The sequence below is a fragment of the Electrophorus electricus genome, chromosome 4 (assembly GCF_041902795.1).
Source record: "Electrophorus electricus isolate QZ-2024a chromosome 4, ASM4190279v1, whole genome shotgun sequence".
Classification (NCBI taxonomy): Eukaryota; Metazoa; Chordata; class Actinopteri; order Gymnotiformes; family Gymnotidae; genus Electrophorus; species Electrophorus electricus.
In genome coordinates this window covers 23,842,421-23,860,863 of record NC_137500.1, presented here as the reverse complement: position 1 = coordinate 23,860,863, position 18,443 = coordinate 23,842,421, and the positions used below count along the sequence as shown (strand labels likewise).

Genomic DNA, 18,443 nt, shown 5'->3' with positions numbered 1-18,443 from the left:
AAACACGGACCAGAACGAAGGAGTAGACGAGGGGCAGTGAAAATAAAACCAAGGAACAGAGCAGAGACGCAAAGGAAAATAGACACGATCAGGAAGCTACAGAAACAGGGACGCCAGGAGGGCAGCCATTCCTTACACTCTGACTGCTCTGCTGTCTCAGCACCCTGAGTTCTACTGCCAGTGTTGTTGCTTTTCGTTAGCAAGCTCAGGCCTCTACCAGAGGTCTGGGAACTTGAGAGTCCTGCGTAGTATCTTAGCTGTTCCCAGGACTTCACTCTTCTGGACTGAGATAGCGGATGTTGTTCCGGATGTTGTAGTTTGGGGGTTACAGCCCCTAGTGCTCCAATCGTATGAGTGCTAAGTTAGCAGAATGACCTACATTGTGAAGAGACCAACATATGAGGACATGCCCTACATTGTGCTCATGTCTGTTAAAAGGATTTAAAGTTGAAAAACACAGATGCAAATCCATGATCATAATATGTGAAATATACTTATGAATGCTCAAAAGACTGATTTGGCTGAAAATTATATACAAGTGAAGATATTCATCAAAATATTTAAACAAATCATTCTTTATATACAGTCACTTTAATATGAGCCGCAACATATATAATATAAATTCATTTTTCCCAGTGATTCTTCTTATTATGAAATAGCCATTATACTGGCACCTAGTGTCCAAGATGTATCAGAGATTCTGAACTAAAATCTTAAACATGGCCACCTCCATGTGGGGGACCCACTTTATGGAGCATAAACAATCCTTATTCTGTGCCTGGTTTTTCGAACTGAAAACCCTCAGTTTGCATGAACTCTGTAGTTAACAGATTTTGTTGGGTTAGTTGCTAAACCTGCTTTCTGGAATACCCTCTAGTTTTGAAAAAAAAAGAAAAAAGAAGTACACTATTCCTACTTCCACAATCATTTACACAAGATTAGTTAATCCTCAGGAAGTCTGACTACCTATACAAACACATGTTTCAGCAGTTTGGTGTTCCGTAGACTTGATGTAAATTTGTAGACACTGACACAACAATGAATTCCACTTTATACCTGAATGTTCTGGAGACAAATGTGAGGCCATCTCCTGAGCATCTGAAGGGAGGTTGACATTAGGTTGTGGAACAAGACAATGATTCAAAGCACAGTAGCAAATTGACACCTGAATGGCTAAATGGTTTAGTGAACAGCTGAATGAATAACTTAAATCGTTATTGTTGCTAATTTTGTTTTTATTTTCCCACCGGGTTTCTGAAGGTTAGTTTACTTTTTGAAAACAAAATGACTACATATTCAAGTCAGTTTGGTTTTGTATCAACTGAAGTTATTTTTGTTTATATAAGTTGGTGAAAACAACACAATTATTATTTAGGCCCTGAATATAAAACCATAGAATTAAATGAGGGTGTATTTCCTTTTCCCCATGACTGTATATTTACCTGACACTTTTATCCAAAGCAACTAACAATTATAATTGAGTATACCTTGAGCAATTGCAGGTTAAGGGCCTTGCCCTGGGGGGGGTCAGCAGCCTTCCAATTACAAGTCACCACTATTCCAGATTAACTGTGTGATGAGGTGCAGTGTGTGACTGCAAAGGAAGTGCAGGATGCAAAAATACAAAAGTCGCTTAATAGAAACCAAGAGAAACACAGCAAGCATGTCAAGTCACTAAAAGGCATTAATCTAAAAATAATGGACAAATACAGAGGAGTGAAGGGAGTATTTACATAGGTTGAAATGAGGAGGCTAACTAGACACAGGTGGAACTGATAAGAAGAGCGGGGCAAATACTTGGGTTTGTATGAGACACTTTAAGGAAAAGCAAACACAATGGGTTTATATACGCTTGAAGAAAGTTTAATTAATAATACAATGTTACCTACAGTACAGGATAGACTTGATTATTACTGGTCTATAAATTGCTTAACGGTGTAGGTCCAGTGTGTCTATGCTGCAACATTGTGAGCCGGACAGAACCCTCAGATCATTAGGAGCACGTCAGTCCTGCCCAAGTTAAAGACTCAGCATGGCGGCGTTTAGCCATTGTCACGGAATGCTCCGCCCCCCACGAGTCACGTGGTACGACCCGCCGCTTGCAAAGGGCTTCACGGTTGTCTAATTTGTAACCACGCCCCCCCGGTTTAGCACAGGCTTGCACGGCCTTTAGGGTTAAGTGTTTTGTCTGTATTTAATCCGCTGTCAGTGTGTGGCTCCCTTGTTGGTCATTATTTATGTAGATGTTGCGGTAAAGTTCGTTTGTGTAGTTAAATGCAATGTTGGTATAATCTTTGCTAATGTTAAGTGTGAATTCATGATGTTCTTTGCTGTTATGTGTGAGTGCCACTGTTGTCGTCTACGTCTTAACGTAATAAACGTATGTCACAGTCCAGGGAGTCTTTGCGTCCTGCCCCGCGGCACTATTATGCTGTTTTGAAAAGGAAAGAGCCTCGACACTAAGATGCTTTTAAATGTAAACTAAAAATATTTTGTCCAGGCAGTGTAGCACTGCACTTTTAATTTTCAGCACTTTAAATTTTTATTTCTTCTAATTCTTATTCTGTCTTTATTTTCATATTTCGTCTCAGTGTTTAATTTGAACTTTTTAAACAAAATATGTAAACTGTAATGTTTAGTTTAGATCTCTATTTGAAATTTGTTGCTTAATTTTTAATTTTATCTTTTCAATTTAAATCAAGTTTTATTTATGTATTTAGCATCTTTTATGTGAAGCACTTTGAATTGATGCTGTGTATGACATGTGCTATACTTGCCTTAAGGTAAACTTGCCTTACCTTAAAAATACAATAACATTTAACAAAAGAATAGAGTAATTATGGTTTACACATACATAAAAAACGTGTCAAAAAAAAAAAGCAGCAACAACAATATGTATGAAAACATGAAACAATGATTGTGATATGGGCTCACAAAGTAACCCTGGGAACCCGTCAGGAAACCCTAACGGAATTGGGGACACATCAGAGAGTGCAACCAATGCACATATAAAAGCTGTCTATGAGATGAATGGTGTGCACTTGGATGGTCCTGGATGAGACCTTTCTGGATGGGTGTTGAAAAAAGTGCCTTTCAGTCTGCCAGAGAAAGATCGTTCTTTTGTGTGTCCACGTGGGCAGAAAAATCACTGTAACTGAACTGGGCTGTCTCCCATGAATTGATGAAATCTCTGCTTCCTTTTCTTCTTTCTCCTCCACCAATTGCTCTCTCACACAGAACTTTACACTGCGCGGCCGTCTATAGCGTACGGGTTTTCCTGCATTCTCATTCTAATAGTGCAATGCTTGTGAATGCATGGAACTGCTCGAACTTGAACAAAAGGTTTCACAGAAGCGGACATTCAGCATAGCTCTGTCCACTCTCCGCAGCCGTGCAGGCAGTGAGAATGGCCTCTTTAGGGGTCAAGTAACCAGGAGAAAGGCTCTGTTGTCACTGATCCCAAGTGGGAGGGTCATACAGAACACCAGTGTATATATTGCATATAAATCACTTATTTTGAGCGGTATAAACAGAGTTGGGAATATTTGCCATAGGAGCCAACTTTCAGAGGCCTGCAGCTGATTTATAAAAGGTAATGGAAATCTTATTTACTTAGTACAATGACTCCAGAAATGTATTATAACTTGCTTTCACCACTGCCTGGTGTAAATTCTTGCAATAAGGAATATATGTTCAATCATATAAGATCACAAGTAGTCGTCACCATCAGACTACAGGTCTGAAAAAACTTTATTATAGTCTGTGTACAACTGACAAACAGAATTGTATTCCATATTAGTTAACTTTGCAGTAGACATTTTAATGACTCTGTAACAGAGCCCCCCAGTGCTTCGGTGTACCCCCCAGGTGAACTGTTGCATGCCGGAGCAGATGCCAAATAAGATTAGCAGGGATTGAAAGGCTTTTTACGGGACACTGGAGAAAGCTACCCCACAAAGTACAAGTGTGCTGGGGCCACTGCTGCCAGCTCCTGAAAGCAGCTTTGTCTCTCAGAGTTAAAAAAAAGAGGTGCGGCAGCTGAGACGTGGAAATTAAGGGAAGTGAAGGAAGTCAAAGGGTTGTCCTCTAGATTCTAGATTTCCAGTGTTAGCCACAGAAAGATGACACAAGCCCAAGTTTGTAAACAAAAGCATGAGACATTTTGTTGAAATGATCAAGCAATGAGTTACCAAATGTTTTGTCATGTCTTTCATTCACATCACTTGTGTTTTCTTTCAGTTGCACCAGCTGTGTTACTGACTGGCTGGAATCACATCTTGGACCAGAGGGTTGATACCTGGGTGTAAGGCAGAGGTACCCAACTCTGGACCTTGAATCCAATTTCAATTCCTGGATTTTGCAATTATTAATAATCATTTGAACAGTTAATGTAGCTGATTAGCCACCTGACTCTTAAGTAGAATAGAACAGAAAAAACTGCAGTAACTGCACCTCAAGGGCAATGATTGAACACATGTGGTTCTGTGATTGACTTTGGATTAAGGATTACCTGCCCAAATGCAAAGGCAGCTCTTCACTACACCCCAGGGCCACAGTAGTGCTCAGTGTAGCGTTTTCCCCACCCCGACATACCTGACTGTTCAAATCATCTACTAGATTAAAAGCCAGATCAGGGACACAATGTACAATTTGTACAATGTTACAACGTTAGTCTTGCATACGCTGCTTATCAGTTGAGCAAGGAAATGTATTTGCTTCTCTTAACTTATCTGGGCACCGAAACATGAAAAGACAAATATTGATCGAGCTTTCTTGCCACTTGATATATTTAATAATGTAATGTGAGGGACCTGTTGTAGGTAGTATAGCTGGGGTTTTTTGCCCTTGCCCTTCAGACTCCAAAACTCCTGGCTTTCTCTTTCACCTGCATCCCTTTATCTCTGAAAGATTATGAGCTGGAGTTAGCACAGTGGCTGCTTTACATTAGAGACTGTGGCCTGGATTTTCAGTTATCACGAATACAGGAACTGTTGTGTATATTCTTAGTTAATTAACTCCATGTGAGGCGTTCCTTCATTTCTCTCCCCCATGTCCAGAGGAAAGAAGGGATGTATCCAGCTTTAAATTCACAGCACACTGAAACTATGAAAGCTGTTCAGTAGGGTGAGTGAACTGCTTTATATGATGACACCAAATAATGTTTATAACAAAATAATACAGTAGCATAACATAAGAAGGGCTTCAAGAATACTTTCATTACAGCTTGTTAGAATCATTGTGCATTTAGGCTTGACATAATTACTCGCATCAGCAATGTAATATGTTTACTGTAGACAGCTGATCTCTCTTTTCCTCTCAGTCCCAGGTGGCAGAGAACAGTATTAATTATAGGTAAGCATGTATTTCAGAGAATAAAAATGCCCATTTTTCACTTGACCATGTAGGTCCATTTGGACACATGAAAAATCATCAAATTTATTTAAACTGCTCAAATATATTTTATTTTTTTACTGAAGCAAAAATGATATCTTCAATCCGGAAGTTTTCATTTACATTTTTTCCTCTTTTTCATTTTTAGTATTAACAAATGTCCACTAGAATTACTAAAATTCTAATATTTTTTATATACACATGGAACCTACATTTTATATATGTATAAATAAATAAACACACACACACACACACACACACACACACACACACACACACACACACACACACACACACATATATATATATATATATATATATATATATATATATATATATATATATATATATATATATATATATATATATATATATATATATATGACCACTGTTGTACTTAGCAGCATTTTCCCTCTGGCAGCTGAGCATGTCTGGGCAGAAGGTGCTTGCGTTCCTGCGTGGCCTTTCCCGCAGGAAGCCCCTGGACCCGGAGGGTGAGGTGTCCACCTTTAACCGCTGCCTGACCACAGTGGACCTGGTGGCTCTGGGTGTGGGGAGCACGCTGGGTGCAGGTGTCTATGTGCTGTCTGGAGAGGTGGCCAGGACATTGGCTGGTCCCAGCATCATCGTCTCCTTCTTCATTGCTGCAGTAGCGTCTGTCTTCGCCGGGCTTTGCTACGCTGAGTTTGGCTCTAGGGTGCCCAAGACGGGATCAGCATATCTCTATAGCTACGTGACTGTAGGGGAAGTGTGGGCTTTCATCACAGGGTGGAATCTACTGCTCTCCTATGTTATAGGTGGGAAATAAAGTCTTGCTCTAAACTCTGAACATGCAATATGATGTCTAGACCTATGGCAGCTAGTCTTCTCTAGCAGCTAGTGCTGAAGCTCTCCGCTAATGTCTTGTGATAGGCCATTCTTTTGACGATCTATAGATATAGTGGATAGTGGTGACGTTTTATACACCGGTATGCAGTTGTTTTAGCCTTTTGTAGTTATACTAAAATGTTTAAACTGCATTGTAGTTAAACTATAATGTTTATCTACCAAACTATTACCTTTAATGCCAATTTGCACTGGAGACTGGGATACTTATTATTATAATATGGATATATGCTTATCATCCACATTACAAATTAAAGTGTCATTTTTAACACTTCAAGACAAATAGCTAGACTCAGATTAAGCCTATGTCTAGTCTAAAAATAATTTCCATTGGTTATTTCCACTGACACTACATTTTAATAGAAAGACTAAGTATAATTCCTATTCAGGAAACCCACCATTGGTGATTCAACTGTATATATGGTGGTAACTACACATACTGCACATCAAAATATCTTGAATGCCACTCAGTCCTTTAAAATGTGTGTAAAAATCTATATAGTGTGATTGCATAATTTACAGCAATTTTACCACAGAGTGTTTTATTGTCAGTAACCAGACCATTTCTTCCTGATGCAGGTGCATCCAGTGTAGCCAGAGCATGGAGTGGCACTTTTGATGATCTCATTGGAAATGTGATGGCAAATTATTTTAGCAAACATGCAGCAATGGACTTACCTGGCCTGGCTCCTTACCCAGACTTCTTTGCAGCTGGTCTAATCATGATTCTTGCTGGTATCATATCAAAGTCAGTTTTACACAATTTTCTTTCACCTATTACACTGAATCTCAAAACTAATGTTTTGTAAATGTATTTGTTGCAGGGCTCCTTGCCTTTGGTGTAAAAGAATCAACTACAGTCAACAAGATTTTTACAAGTATTAACATATTGGTGTTGCTGTTTGTAATTATCACCGGCTTCATCAAGGGGAAACTGGAGAACTGGAACATCAGTGAGGAAACATTACTGAATGTAACATACCAGCTTCAGTAAGTCCACATGCCTCACCTTTTACGTACACCCCAAACCTTAATCCACTGCTTTATCAAAGGTTAAAGGTGCATTAATCAAGATTCAAGGATCACCACCTCTAGGGGTTAAGTAGGTGAACACAACACCCCAGAATGATTTTATTTTTACTCTTTGGATCTGCCTTCCATTCCTGCTCATGAACACAAAGCACACCTCTAAGATCTACAGTGTACAGTGGAGATCAATTACAGTTTTATGTTATTACCAAAGTTGTCCAAGGGGCAGTAGCAGCTCAGTGGTTAAGGTACTTGACTTGTGATTGGTTGGTTGTCATATCAAGCCCCACCCATGCTAAGTTTCCACTGGTGCGCCCTTGGCAAATGATAATGACATACCATAATATTTAATTTTTTCAGAGACTTCTTGTCTAATCATGTCATCCAAGTACTCTACAAATTCTTCTCAGTATAGCAATGTTGTTCAGTCAGTGCGGGCATGACAGTGTTAGCATTTTAGTGATATGTGGTGTTGCCCACTATGAAATTTAGCTTATTGGTAGTAAATTAAAAACCCATAAAAGGTTAGAATTTGCGTCAAAATTATTTGCTGTTGTGAGATAACTCAAATATTTTTGCTGTCCAATATTTCTTTGTAATGAATTTACATGAGTTTATTAGTAACTACCCATGTTAGTTAGCTAGTTAGCTTCGTTAGCTGCTAGGGAGGTGGCTAGTAGTTGCATTACATAGATTTATTTCTCTGAATTTGAGTCAACTAAAGAATTATTTACTTAGCTCTTTAAGTGATTAAATATTTATTTACTCAATTTTTTATAATTCGTTACTCAAACAGTTCAACACATTAATTCTGCCTCCAGTTTCATCCCCTTCACATGTAATAATTCTTTCCATTTTAAAAAGCACTGCCAGTGTTAACTGAATTTGTTGTTTCTTGCTGTTAATTTTCTGGCAGCATAGCATGTTTTTAGCCGACAGTACAAGCACCTGATGACACAGGAAACTTACTGGTGCCACTCACTTGTGCCATGTTTTCTTAGACAAACAGACAGAAATGGGTGGGGAGTTATGGGGCATTGAGGAGTGTCTCCTAAAATGACTGACAGGATTGAGAAGATTCCATCCTGCAACACAGTTTTTCAAATAGGTTTTCTCAGACACTAGATTCACGAAGTGTCGATTCCATTGGTAAAATAATAATTCTCTTATGTTCTGCACATTTCACAGTTATTTGAATTAGCTAGAAAAGAGGGGAAATCAACTAATGCACCTTTAAGTCCACATTGTTTGAATCAGATGTTCCAAGTGGTGACAAATCAGACAATCACTAAACTATAAAGAGTCCCGGTGAAACATTTTGGTTCTCCATTTCATGACAGAAATAAGTTTAGATAAGTGATGTGCAGAGACATGCTTTCAATGTGCCCTTTTCAGAAACATTTCAGCCACAATTAATATCACCTCTGAGTATGGAGTTGGAGGATTCTTCCCTTATGGGTTTGAAGGCACACTGGCGGGAGCAGCAACATGTTTCTATGCCTTTGTTGGGTTTGACTGCATTGCCACCACAGGTAATTCAGTTCATATGAGCATTAAGTTTCTAACAAAGTTATGCTAGGTTAAGTAAATAAACTTCTATGGAAATCTTTATGAATGAGGATTTGAACATCTTCAGCTTCACTTTGTATCAGATTCCAAAGCAAGTCCAATAGACTTGAAGCTAAATTCTACTGCATCCAAATTTGATGCTGATGTAAAATTGGGACTGAATCTATAGAATTGCCTTGCATGTTGGAATCTTTCGGCAAAGGGTTCTGCCCAAGGACCAACATATATTTAGTTGGGAATGAAAATGGGCTGTTCATTTCTAAACTGTGTGGCATAGGGGAGGAGGTGAAGAACCCTCAAAAGTCCATTCCACTGGGCATTGTCTTTGCACTGCTCATCTGCTTCCTGGCTTACTTCGGTGTGTCGGCTGCTCTCACACTGATGATGCCGTACTACCAGCTCAGCATCCACAGCCCTCTCCCTGTGGCCTTCGCCTACGTGGGCTGGGCTGCAGCCAAGTATGTTGTGGCTGTGGGATCCTTGTGTGCACTCTCTACAAGGTAAAAGAAATGTTGAAGAATTATGGGATATATAGAGTATAGTATTTGGGATATATAGAGTATAGTATTTCCATTGCTACTCCTGAACCTGAACTAGAAAGACTAATATCAGCTAAATGAGGGGTCCATAGATTGGTCATTTGATCAATTTATTTTTAAGGTTCTTTTGGAAACTGGTCTTTTGGGACCAGTTGTGTTAGTGCAGAGAAATCAATACTGTGATTGAAAACACTTTGATAGATGGGTGATTTGTTTACTTGGGTAACAATGAACCAATCCATCCACAGTCTCCTGGGCTCTATGTTCCCAATGCCTCGAGTAATCTTTGCCATGGCCAGAGATGGCCTCCTCTTCAAATTGCTGTGTAAAGTCAACTCGAGGAAGAGTCCCACGTTGGCCACCCTCTCGTCCGGCACAGTGGCAGGTAAGAAAGTCTCAGTGAGATCTGCTGAAGGGCCTCAGCAGTGGTGTGCCCTGTTAACCTTGTTCCGAGGCTCTGCTGTGACAAAGAATAGATCCACACAGTGACTTTTCCCACTTTGAAATATGTCAGAGTGGGAAATAATAAATATTAATAAATAAAAAAATAATAAAATCCCACATAACTTGAGTGGCATTCTCACCAGCTCATGAATAGATTCCAGAGAACAGTGCTAAAAAATGGCCTAAAATGAAAGAAATCATGTGTTCTGCTTTATTTGCAGCGATAATGGCACTTTTATTTGACCTGAACGCGCTGGTTAACATGATGTCGATTGGAACTCTCTTCGCCTACACTCTTGTTGCCATTTGCATTCTCATACTCAGGTTTGTGTTTGCAGCTCAGCATCACAATTCCAACCTCACAATTCAGATATCTGCTGGTCCAACAAATACATATCCTAAAGTTAATCTCAGAAATGTATGAAATTCCAGGATTAAATACACCTTGTAAAATTAATGCAGGCAGACACTCCATAACCTGCACTGTTCCTCCAGAGTCTTTGGCTAAATCTTTCCAGAAAAAACATATTGGCTCTCAAGACACTTTGTAGGTACTGGGGCAGTGACTTTTTTTTTTTTTTGGCTTTGTAATTTTGGCTTTGCACACATTATTTGAAATTAAATATAGAATGTAAAGACAAACAGCAGCGTGTGAGCTTTAATTCAACGGTATGTGCATCCAAAGCAGGTGAACCCCATAGGAATTACAGTACTTTCTTAAACACAATACTTCCATTTTAGGTTGCCTGAAATCCAAATACAAAAAAAGGGTTATGTTTAGTTCTTACATCTTAGTTTAGTTCACAATCAATGACTGATTGTCATAACGCCATATCCCAATGCAGACTACAATTCCCAGCGGCCCGTTCCTCACCCAGACAACGACGTGACCAAATGGAGGTGTTTAATCAGATCTGTTTCACCCACCTGTATGTCATGATTTATAGTGTATATAAGAAGGTTTTGGACTCACAGTTTTTGCGAAGTAGTGCTGACAGTTCATCTCTAAGCATACTGAGCATTCTTTTTGGATAGCCTTTATGTGTATCGTACCCTGTTTTGTATTTCTGGTTTTTCTTTTTTTGCCTACCCCTTTCGGATTTGTTGCCTGGTTCTTTTTATCTTTGCTCTTTTGGTTTCGGACTTGGACTGGCTATTTCTCTACATCTTGGATTGCCCCTTTTGTACCTTGGATTATTCCCCTATCCCTGTGCTGTTAATAAATCGCCTCCTTTTTTCATATTTGCAAGCATCTGGTTTTGCCCGACTACTGACAGAATACTTTGCTGATGGTGGATTCGGAAGCAGTAAAGGAGGTACTTACTAACTAGGGTCAGCTGCTCAACCAGCACCAACAGGTACTTTAGAGTTTCACGCGGTCTATGGAAATGATCACTAAACAACAGGCGGATCAACAGGTACAGATGTCGGAACTTAGTCATTATCTCCGGGAACTTGCCTCCTTTTTTAGATGACGGTTCCTCCTACTCTGTTCAACCCCTCATTGGTTTCTACTGCCACTGTTCCCAATGCCCCACCGACCCTCCCCGTGAGTAAGCCCCAGAAATATGACAGCTCTCCTGAAAGATGTCAGGGATTTTTGCTACAATGCTCTTTAATAGCATTTCCCCCAGTTCTAGTCAAGAGAAAATAGCGTTCTTTACCTCTCGTCTTTCTGACAAGGCGCTAGGTTGGGCTACAGCTATATGGGACAGTGTACAAGCTGCAATATATGATGAGTTCATAACTTTGTTTTGAGCAGTGTTTGATCACCCACACAGGGGATGAGCAAGCGAGGAGTTGCTCATTAAAATGCACCAAGGCAACCGGACTGCTGTGGACTGCGCACGTGAATTTTGTACTATAGCTGCTGGAAGTGAGTGGAATGAGGCCGCTTTAATAATACAGTTTAGACATGGCCTTAATTCCGAGGTTTTGCAAGAGCTCGTTTGCCGGGATGATGAGCTCAAGTTGGATCAGCTCATTACTCTAGCTATCCGTCTAGACAATAACCTCCAGGAAAGAAGACCATGGAGATCCAGTAGTGTTCAGTCCAACTATCCCTTTCCCAGTCCGTGTTCAGAGGTCAAGTGAGAACACGTGGTGGAACCTATGCAATGTGACTCCTCTTGCTTATCTTCGGAGGAACAACGACGTCGATTCCAAGAAGGTCTGTGTCTGTACTGTGGATTAGCAGGTCATCTGGTCAGGGACTGTCGTCTCCTCCCTACCCGTAAAGTGTTCCGAGCACATAGAGGGAGCAAACCTTCTTCTCAAGTTCAGGTAACCCTGCACAAAATGAGTATGGTTGCTAAATCATTCACATTGCCAGTGTATATTGGGTCTCATATTCCGTCCTCTATGTTCACAGCCCTAGTCGATTGCAGGGCAGAGGGCAACTTCATTCATGCCCGTCTAGTACACAACCTGAATATTCCCATAGAGCCTATATCAAAGACCCTTCACCTAGCAGCTTTGGATGGATCACCCATAGGGTTTGGGATCATCTCTCTCTGCATTATCCCTGTACAACTTACCACCAGTTCCCTCCATTCCAAACTCATCTCTTTTCTGGTCTTACAAGCTTTGTCATTTCCTGTCATTCTAGGCCTGCCATGGCTGGAGCAACATAATCCAAATATATCATGGCCCCAGAAAGAGATCACTCAGTGGTCAGCATTTTGTCAGAGGAACTGTCTGACTTTACCCACCCTACAACTCTGTTCCATGACGATTGAGAGCCCTGCGTAAGAAACAAGTTTTCGCAGTGCGAAATATTCAGCCCTGTTACCCCCTCACCGCTCCTGTAATTGTTCTATCGAACTCCTGGAGGGGGCAACTTTACCCAAGGCATGCATCTATCCTCTCTCCCAAGAAGAGGAAAGGGCCATGGAACAATATATAGATGAAGCACTAAGGCAGGGTTTCATTCAGCCATCCACTCCCCCCCGGCATTAGTTTTTTTCTTCATTAAGAAAAGGGATAGTGGCCTTTGTCCCTGCATTGACTACCGAAACCTCAACCTGATCTCAAAAAAGTATGCTTCATCGCGCATATAATCTGATACGGATCAAGATGGGAGATGAATGGAAGACCACCTTCGTCACCACAAGGAGGCACTATGAGTACAAGGTGATGCCGTATTGTCTCACTGTTGCACCCATGGTATTCCAAGCATTCGTCAATGATTTTCTTCGGACGGTGATAGGAAGATATGTCATTGCATATATTGACAACATTCTCATTTACTCACCTGATTTGTTTAGTATTAAAGATTCTCCTGGAGAATGGACTATATGTAAAGGGGGAGAAATGTGAATTCCATACCATGACCTTCTTGGGGTATGTAGTAAGCCATGGGGAGTCAGTATGGATGACAAGAAAATTGAAGCCATCCTTCATTGGCTGGTACCCACCACCATTAAAAGGCTGCAGAGTTTTCTGGGATTCACGAACTTCTATTGCCGCATCATAAGAAACTTAGCAGCCCCTCTCGCAGCTCTCCTCAAAGGGTCTTCGACTAAGTTGAGATGGACTTCAGCAGCTGAGGAAGCATTCTTCAAATTAAAGGAGTCTTTCACCACGGGCCCCCATCCTTGGACACCTGGATCCCACAATCCCATTCATTGTAGAAGCAGACGCGTCTAATATTGGAGTCGGGGCCATGCTCTCACAGAAGTGTCAAGGGGACAAACTGCATCCCATGGCGTATTTCTCCAAGAAACTTCTCCAAGAAACTTTCTCTGTGGAACAATTATGGGATTGGAGAGCATGAACTACTGGCCATTAAATTGGCCCTAGAGGAATGGAGACACATCATCCCTTCCTAGTGATTACGGACCATAGGAATCTGGTGTATATGCGTATGGCCAGACAACTGAGCCCCGCCAAGCCTGTTGGTCGTTATTCTTCTCCAGGTTCAATTTCAAGATTATGTACTGTCCTGGAACTTGGAATACAAAAGCGGATGCCCTTTCCCGCCTCCATCTTGGGGAGTGAAAGGAGACATTGGAGGAGAAGGAGACCATCCTACCCACATGAACTCACTTGGCATCTATTCAATGGGAGATTGACATGGAGATTGAACAAGCCACACAAGGGTAAGCGTTATGTACCTGCTTCATGCCGGGACCGTTTATTAGCAGGGGCTCATTCCTCCCTTGCTACGGGTCATTCAGGGGAGACACGTACACTTCAACCCATAGCTCACTGATATTGGTGGGAGACTATAACGAGTGATATCCATCGCTACATTTCGTCCTGCTCTGTCTGTGGCCAAAGCAAGATGCCGAAGACCCTTCCTGCCAGCAAACTTATGCCACAGAAGGTAACACTACCATCCTCATGGTCGTTGATCGGTTCTCTAGAGGGGTGAGGTTCTTGGCATTCCCGAGCCTACATACTGCCTTCCAGACTGCGGAGACACTGTTTGCTCAGGTGTTCTGGATGTTTGGCATACTAGAGCACATATTATCGGACAGAGGTCCGCAATTCACGTCTCGAGTCTGGTCTGCAGTTCTGGAGAGGATAGGAGTTACTGTAAGCCTCACATCTGGTTATCACCCGTAGTCTAACGGAGAGTGTGAGTGAACTAATCAGGAACTTGGCAAATTTCTTAGGTTTTTTTGCATGCACTTTGGACTGGTCCAAGTTCCTGCCCTGGGTGGAGTTGGCACAGAATTCACTCACCTGTTCCTCTACTAATTTGACCCCTTTTCAGTGCATTCTGGGATACGAATCACCTATGACTCAGTGGACTCCAGTTGCCGCTGATATCCTGGCGGTGGATGATTGGATGAGATACAGTGAGAGGGTATGGGAGGAGACCCATCAATGTATTGAACGTGCCCTCCTAAGGTACAAGCACATGGCAGAGACCTCTGTCTACCTACCAGGTGACCGGGTTTGGCTGTCGATGAGGGATTTCCAAAAGCCAGATTCATGCCGCAAACTGGGTCCCAAGTATATCGGCCCTTTTGAAATAGTCAAGCGTGTAAATGAGGTAATGTATCAGCTTAACCTTCCTGCTCACTACTGTGTCTTGGGGTTGTTTCATGTCTCTCTCCTTAAGCCTGTTATAGCTGGCCCGTTGGACAAGGCTTCTCTGGACGGGACCCCTCCCCAGCCCATTGACTACGACAGGTCTCTGGTTTACATGGTGTGTTGCATCCTGGATTCTAGGAAGAGGAGGGGTGGCTCACTACAATACTTGGTGGTCTGGGAGGGATTCAGCCCTGAAGAAGAAAGCTGGGTCCCTCGCAGTGATGTACTGGATCCCGGTCTCATCTCAGACTTCCACGCGAGATACCTGGACAGACAGGCCCCCAGTCCATGGGGACAACCCTCGCCGCATTCCTGCAGATGGAGCCCGCACTAGACTGATGTCCATTGTGCTGACAAGGGGAAGTTGTGGTCGACCTCGTGCCTCGGCCAGCCCAGACTCTTTGGGGGAGGGTATTGTCGCCAGATCCCAATGCACGTTGTGTGACACCCTAGAGAAGCTCTGCCAGATGTGATGCAGGATTTTTCAATCTTTTCACTTATCGGATTGTTTTGCCTTGCGTAGTGGGGTGACTAACTTTTTGCCTTTCATTTTTTATAGATAATAAAATCTAAAATATCCTATTTAATTTTTTGTCTACACTTTCCTCATTCTGTCAGTCTGGTATGAGCCAATATCGGTGAATTCATCAAACGTTCTGTTTCTGAATGTTGGATTTTCTGTTTCTGAATATGATCAGTGCTTACATCTTGTCATCAACCCTATGTTGAACTGTTGAGAGATCCATACCCTCTAATTAAATCTGATAGTTTGGAATAATACAGGGCAAAGACAAAAATGTACATGGTAAATGTCTAATTTGACTGTAATAAACTAACCCTAACCTGAGATAAAGGTAAAGCTTCTTCGATAAAATCTAAAATGAACACATCTGTCTTATTTAGGGGAACACATACAGGGAGACCCTCTGTATGAAATAGTAGAGATGTTCACATTGCTAACCAAGTAACTTGCAGAATATAGACATACAGGCTACAAGCCATGAGTAGGAGGCTACAGCTAAAATGTGCATGTATACAGTATGTACAATTCCAGAATGTTAAACTGACATGCTACTTTATATTGAATCCACAGTTAATTGCTGTTATGATGAAAAGATTTTGCTATCCAAAAACTCATTTGCTATCCTAAAACAGTAAGAAATAGTAATAATAAAACCTTTTTCTGTTTCTAGGTACCAGGAGCATGAAGCTGGAGAAAATGATTTACATATCACACAAAGCTCACCTTTTGGATTTTTAAAACCGCCCTCTTACCCAACCAAGGAAACTTCAAACACTGTCACCATAAGCACTGCGTTTATCAGTACGGATAAAAGATCAAGCCAAAGATTACAGCCACATGCAGTATTCTTGCACCTGTCAGATTAAGCACTTATACTGTATACACAACTGAATCTGTTTTTTTTTCAAATCATTTGCAATTATCAATCAGATTGTCTCACCTGATTTGCATAATTTAATATAAATTTTGTGAAAGATGCATTACAGCAATAACCTGAACACTACAGTCATTTGTAGCAGCTGGATCCAATACCTGCTCCAGCATGTCATCTTGGATTTACTTTAACCCTTCTCTGTCTGATCTCTGCAGTCTTCATGGTGTTGACTTTAGCCATCCTGTTGTCCAAGGCCATCGGGTCTCTACTGCAGTTGGAGGTCTGGAGCCTGGTGTGTGTGTCTGTGATCACCTTCGCCATTTTGCTCAGTGTTCTGCTTATCTGGAGACAGCCTCAGAACCCCACCAAAGCCTCCTTCATGGTGAAAACACACAACACATAGACCACACAAACAATACAGTATAAAAGGCAACACACATCATCATTTGCAAAGAAGCTACAGAACAAAGTTGGAGTCAAAAGTCTATATTTATTATAAGCATCTAATAATATGGAAGCCCAACAGGACAAAACAGATTCAATCAGCAGGTTGTTATCACATAAGAAACCCATGATGATCAGGACCCTGATGTGACACTAACTACATGCCTACTAATCTAAGAGATCAATAAGTTGACACTAAATCAGTGGTTTTGCATGTATTACCCCATTACAAAGTTCCACTAAAACAACAAAAAAAATCAGAACAATAATCAGAATAATCAGAAATTATCAAAATAATTTGTCTTGGTTGTCTGTTATCAGTCTGTTATTTAAACATAAGATTATGTTTTAGATTATGTTATGTTTTAAGATTTAAGATTATTCAAGATTAATTTTGATTCAAAAATTATTCCAATATTTCATTCTCCAGGCCTGATTTCTAAGACAAACATGACACAGGCCTCACAAGTTAGACTTTCATGTCTGTGTGTCTATGGCTACACTCAGGTGCCGTTCCTGCCTTTACTTCCTGTGGTGAGTGCGTTCATTAACATTTACCTGATGGTTCAGCTGGGAGGGGACACCTGGATCCGCTACGCAGTCTGGATGGCTGTGGGTAAGTTCTCCAGTACACAGATAGATGGGAACAGAAGGGAATTGTTAAAGTAAAGGTTGCCCAGTTTACCACTGTTGTTCAGTATCCAGTGACATTTACCTTTGAGGCACTTTTTTAAACTTCAGGTGTATTTGTAAAGCTGCCAAACTAATTTAAAAATAAAATTCTCCTAAAATTCTCAGATGAAACAAACTAAAGGCACATTTTATGGTCGTATTTTTTAGCGTGTAGATAAGAGAAGGCACCATTCACAGAAATCTTCATGTGACACATCAGAGCTGTTAAACATTGTAATGGAACTGTCTGAGTGGAAGCCCTGCAGGCTTAAAAGTATGTATGACTCTTCTTTCCTTAGGACTCCTTATCTACTTTGGCTACGGTGTACGACACAGTGTCCAGAAACAAAGGTTGCTTGGCAACGTGGTCAACATGGAAACCACAGAGGCGACATGCAAGAAAGATGTAGCCAAATAAGACAATTGACAATGGTCAGGGAAAACCACCGATCCTGACAGTGAAAACATCCTCTTTAGTGGTTTTTTTACTTAATTTTTATGGTAATCAGTTCATTTTGAACCATTTTCATGGTAATTATTCCATTTTTACAAGGTATCATTAAGTTATTCACACTGCCTCTTAAACTATCAGTTGTGGGCTAATGTTTAATATTTTATAGACTGATACATGGGTCTGATCAGCAGTCCATGCATTATCAATTAAAAAGGGGTGAAGCTTTTTCAAAGTATGCTGTAATTAATACATCTAAATTTTTATTAACAAATGCTGCATATATGTACTGCAGCCACTCCATAAATATAATTCATAATGAGATTTGTAAGTAATTTGAGCACTATAGGACAGTAAATGAATACGATAGTGTATATTGACTTTCACGTAGATATTATGGGCAGTAAATAATTATTCACTTGTTTCAGTTATGAACATTCTGAAAGTACTTCCGAGATCCTGCTTATTACACCAAACTCACAGGCATAAGCTTCAGACACTTTTTAGAGCACACCACCCTGAGCAGCATACATGCATACATATTAACATATAATATAAGTAAATACTTTTAATGATGTA

At 40.8% G+C, this 18,443-nt stretch overlaps 1 protein-coding gene across 3 annotated transcripts; it reads left to right on the top strand.

Moving 5' to 3' along the window:
- Positions 1-3,457: 3,457 nt before the first annotated feature.
- LOC113586034 (cationic amino acid transporter 2-like) lies at positions 3,458-18,093 on the top strand. 3 transcript variants are annotated; one of them, XM_027023888.3, is made up of 15 exons: positions 3,458-3,592; positions 4,240-4,314; positions 5,058-5,124; positions 5,321-5,352; positions 5,813-6,188; positions 6,856-7,011; positions 7,101-7,266; positions 8,701-8,837; positions 9,152-9,374; positions 9,662-9,798; positions 10,079-10,181; positions 16,094-16,224; positions 16,513-16,679; positions 17,249-17,357; positions 17,713-18,093. In XM_027023888.3, the coding sequence occupies exons 5-15, from the start codon at positions 5,819-5,821 to the stop codon at positions 17,829-17,831; spliced, it is 1,818 nt and encodes a 605-aa protein (XP_026879689.2). In that variant the 5' UTR covers positions 3,458-3,592; positions 4,240-4,314; positions 5,058-5,124; positions 5,321-5,352; positions 5,813-5,818; the 3' UTR covers positions 17,832-18,093. The 3 variants fall into 3 exon arrangements, 2 of the variants coding, with proteins under 2 accessions (XP_026879689.2, XP_081568942.1); XR_014123277.1 differs by lacking the exon at positions 16,094-16,224; XM_081712816.1 differs by lacking the exons at positions 8,701-8,837; positions 9,152-9,374.
- The last annotated feature ends 350 nt before the right edge of the window (positions 18,094-18,443 follow it).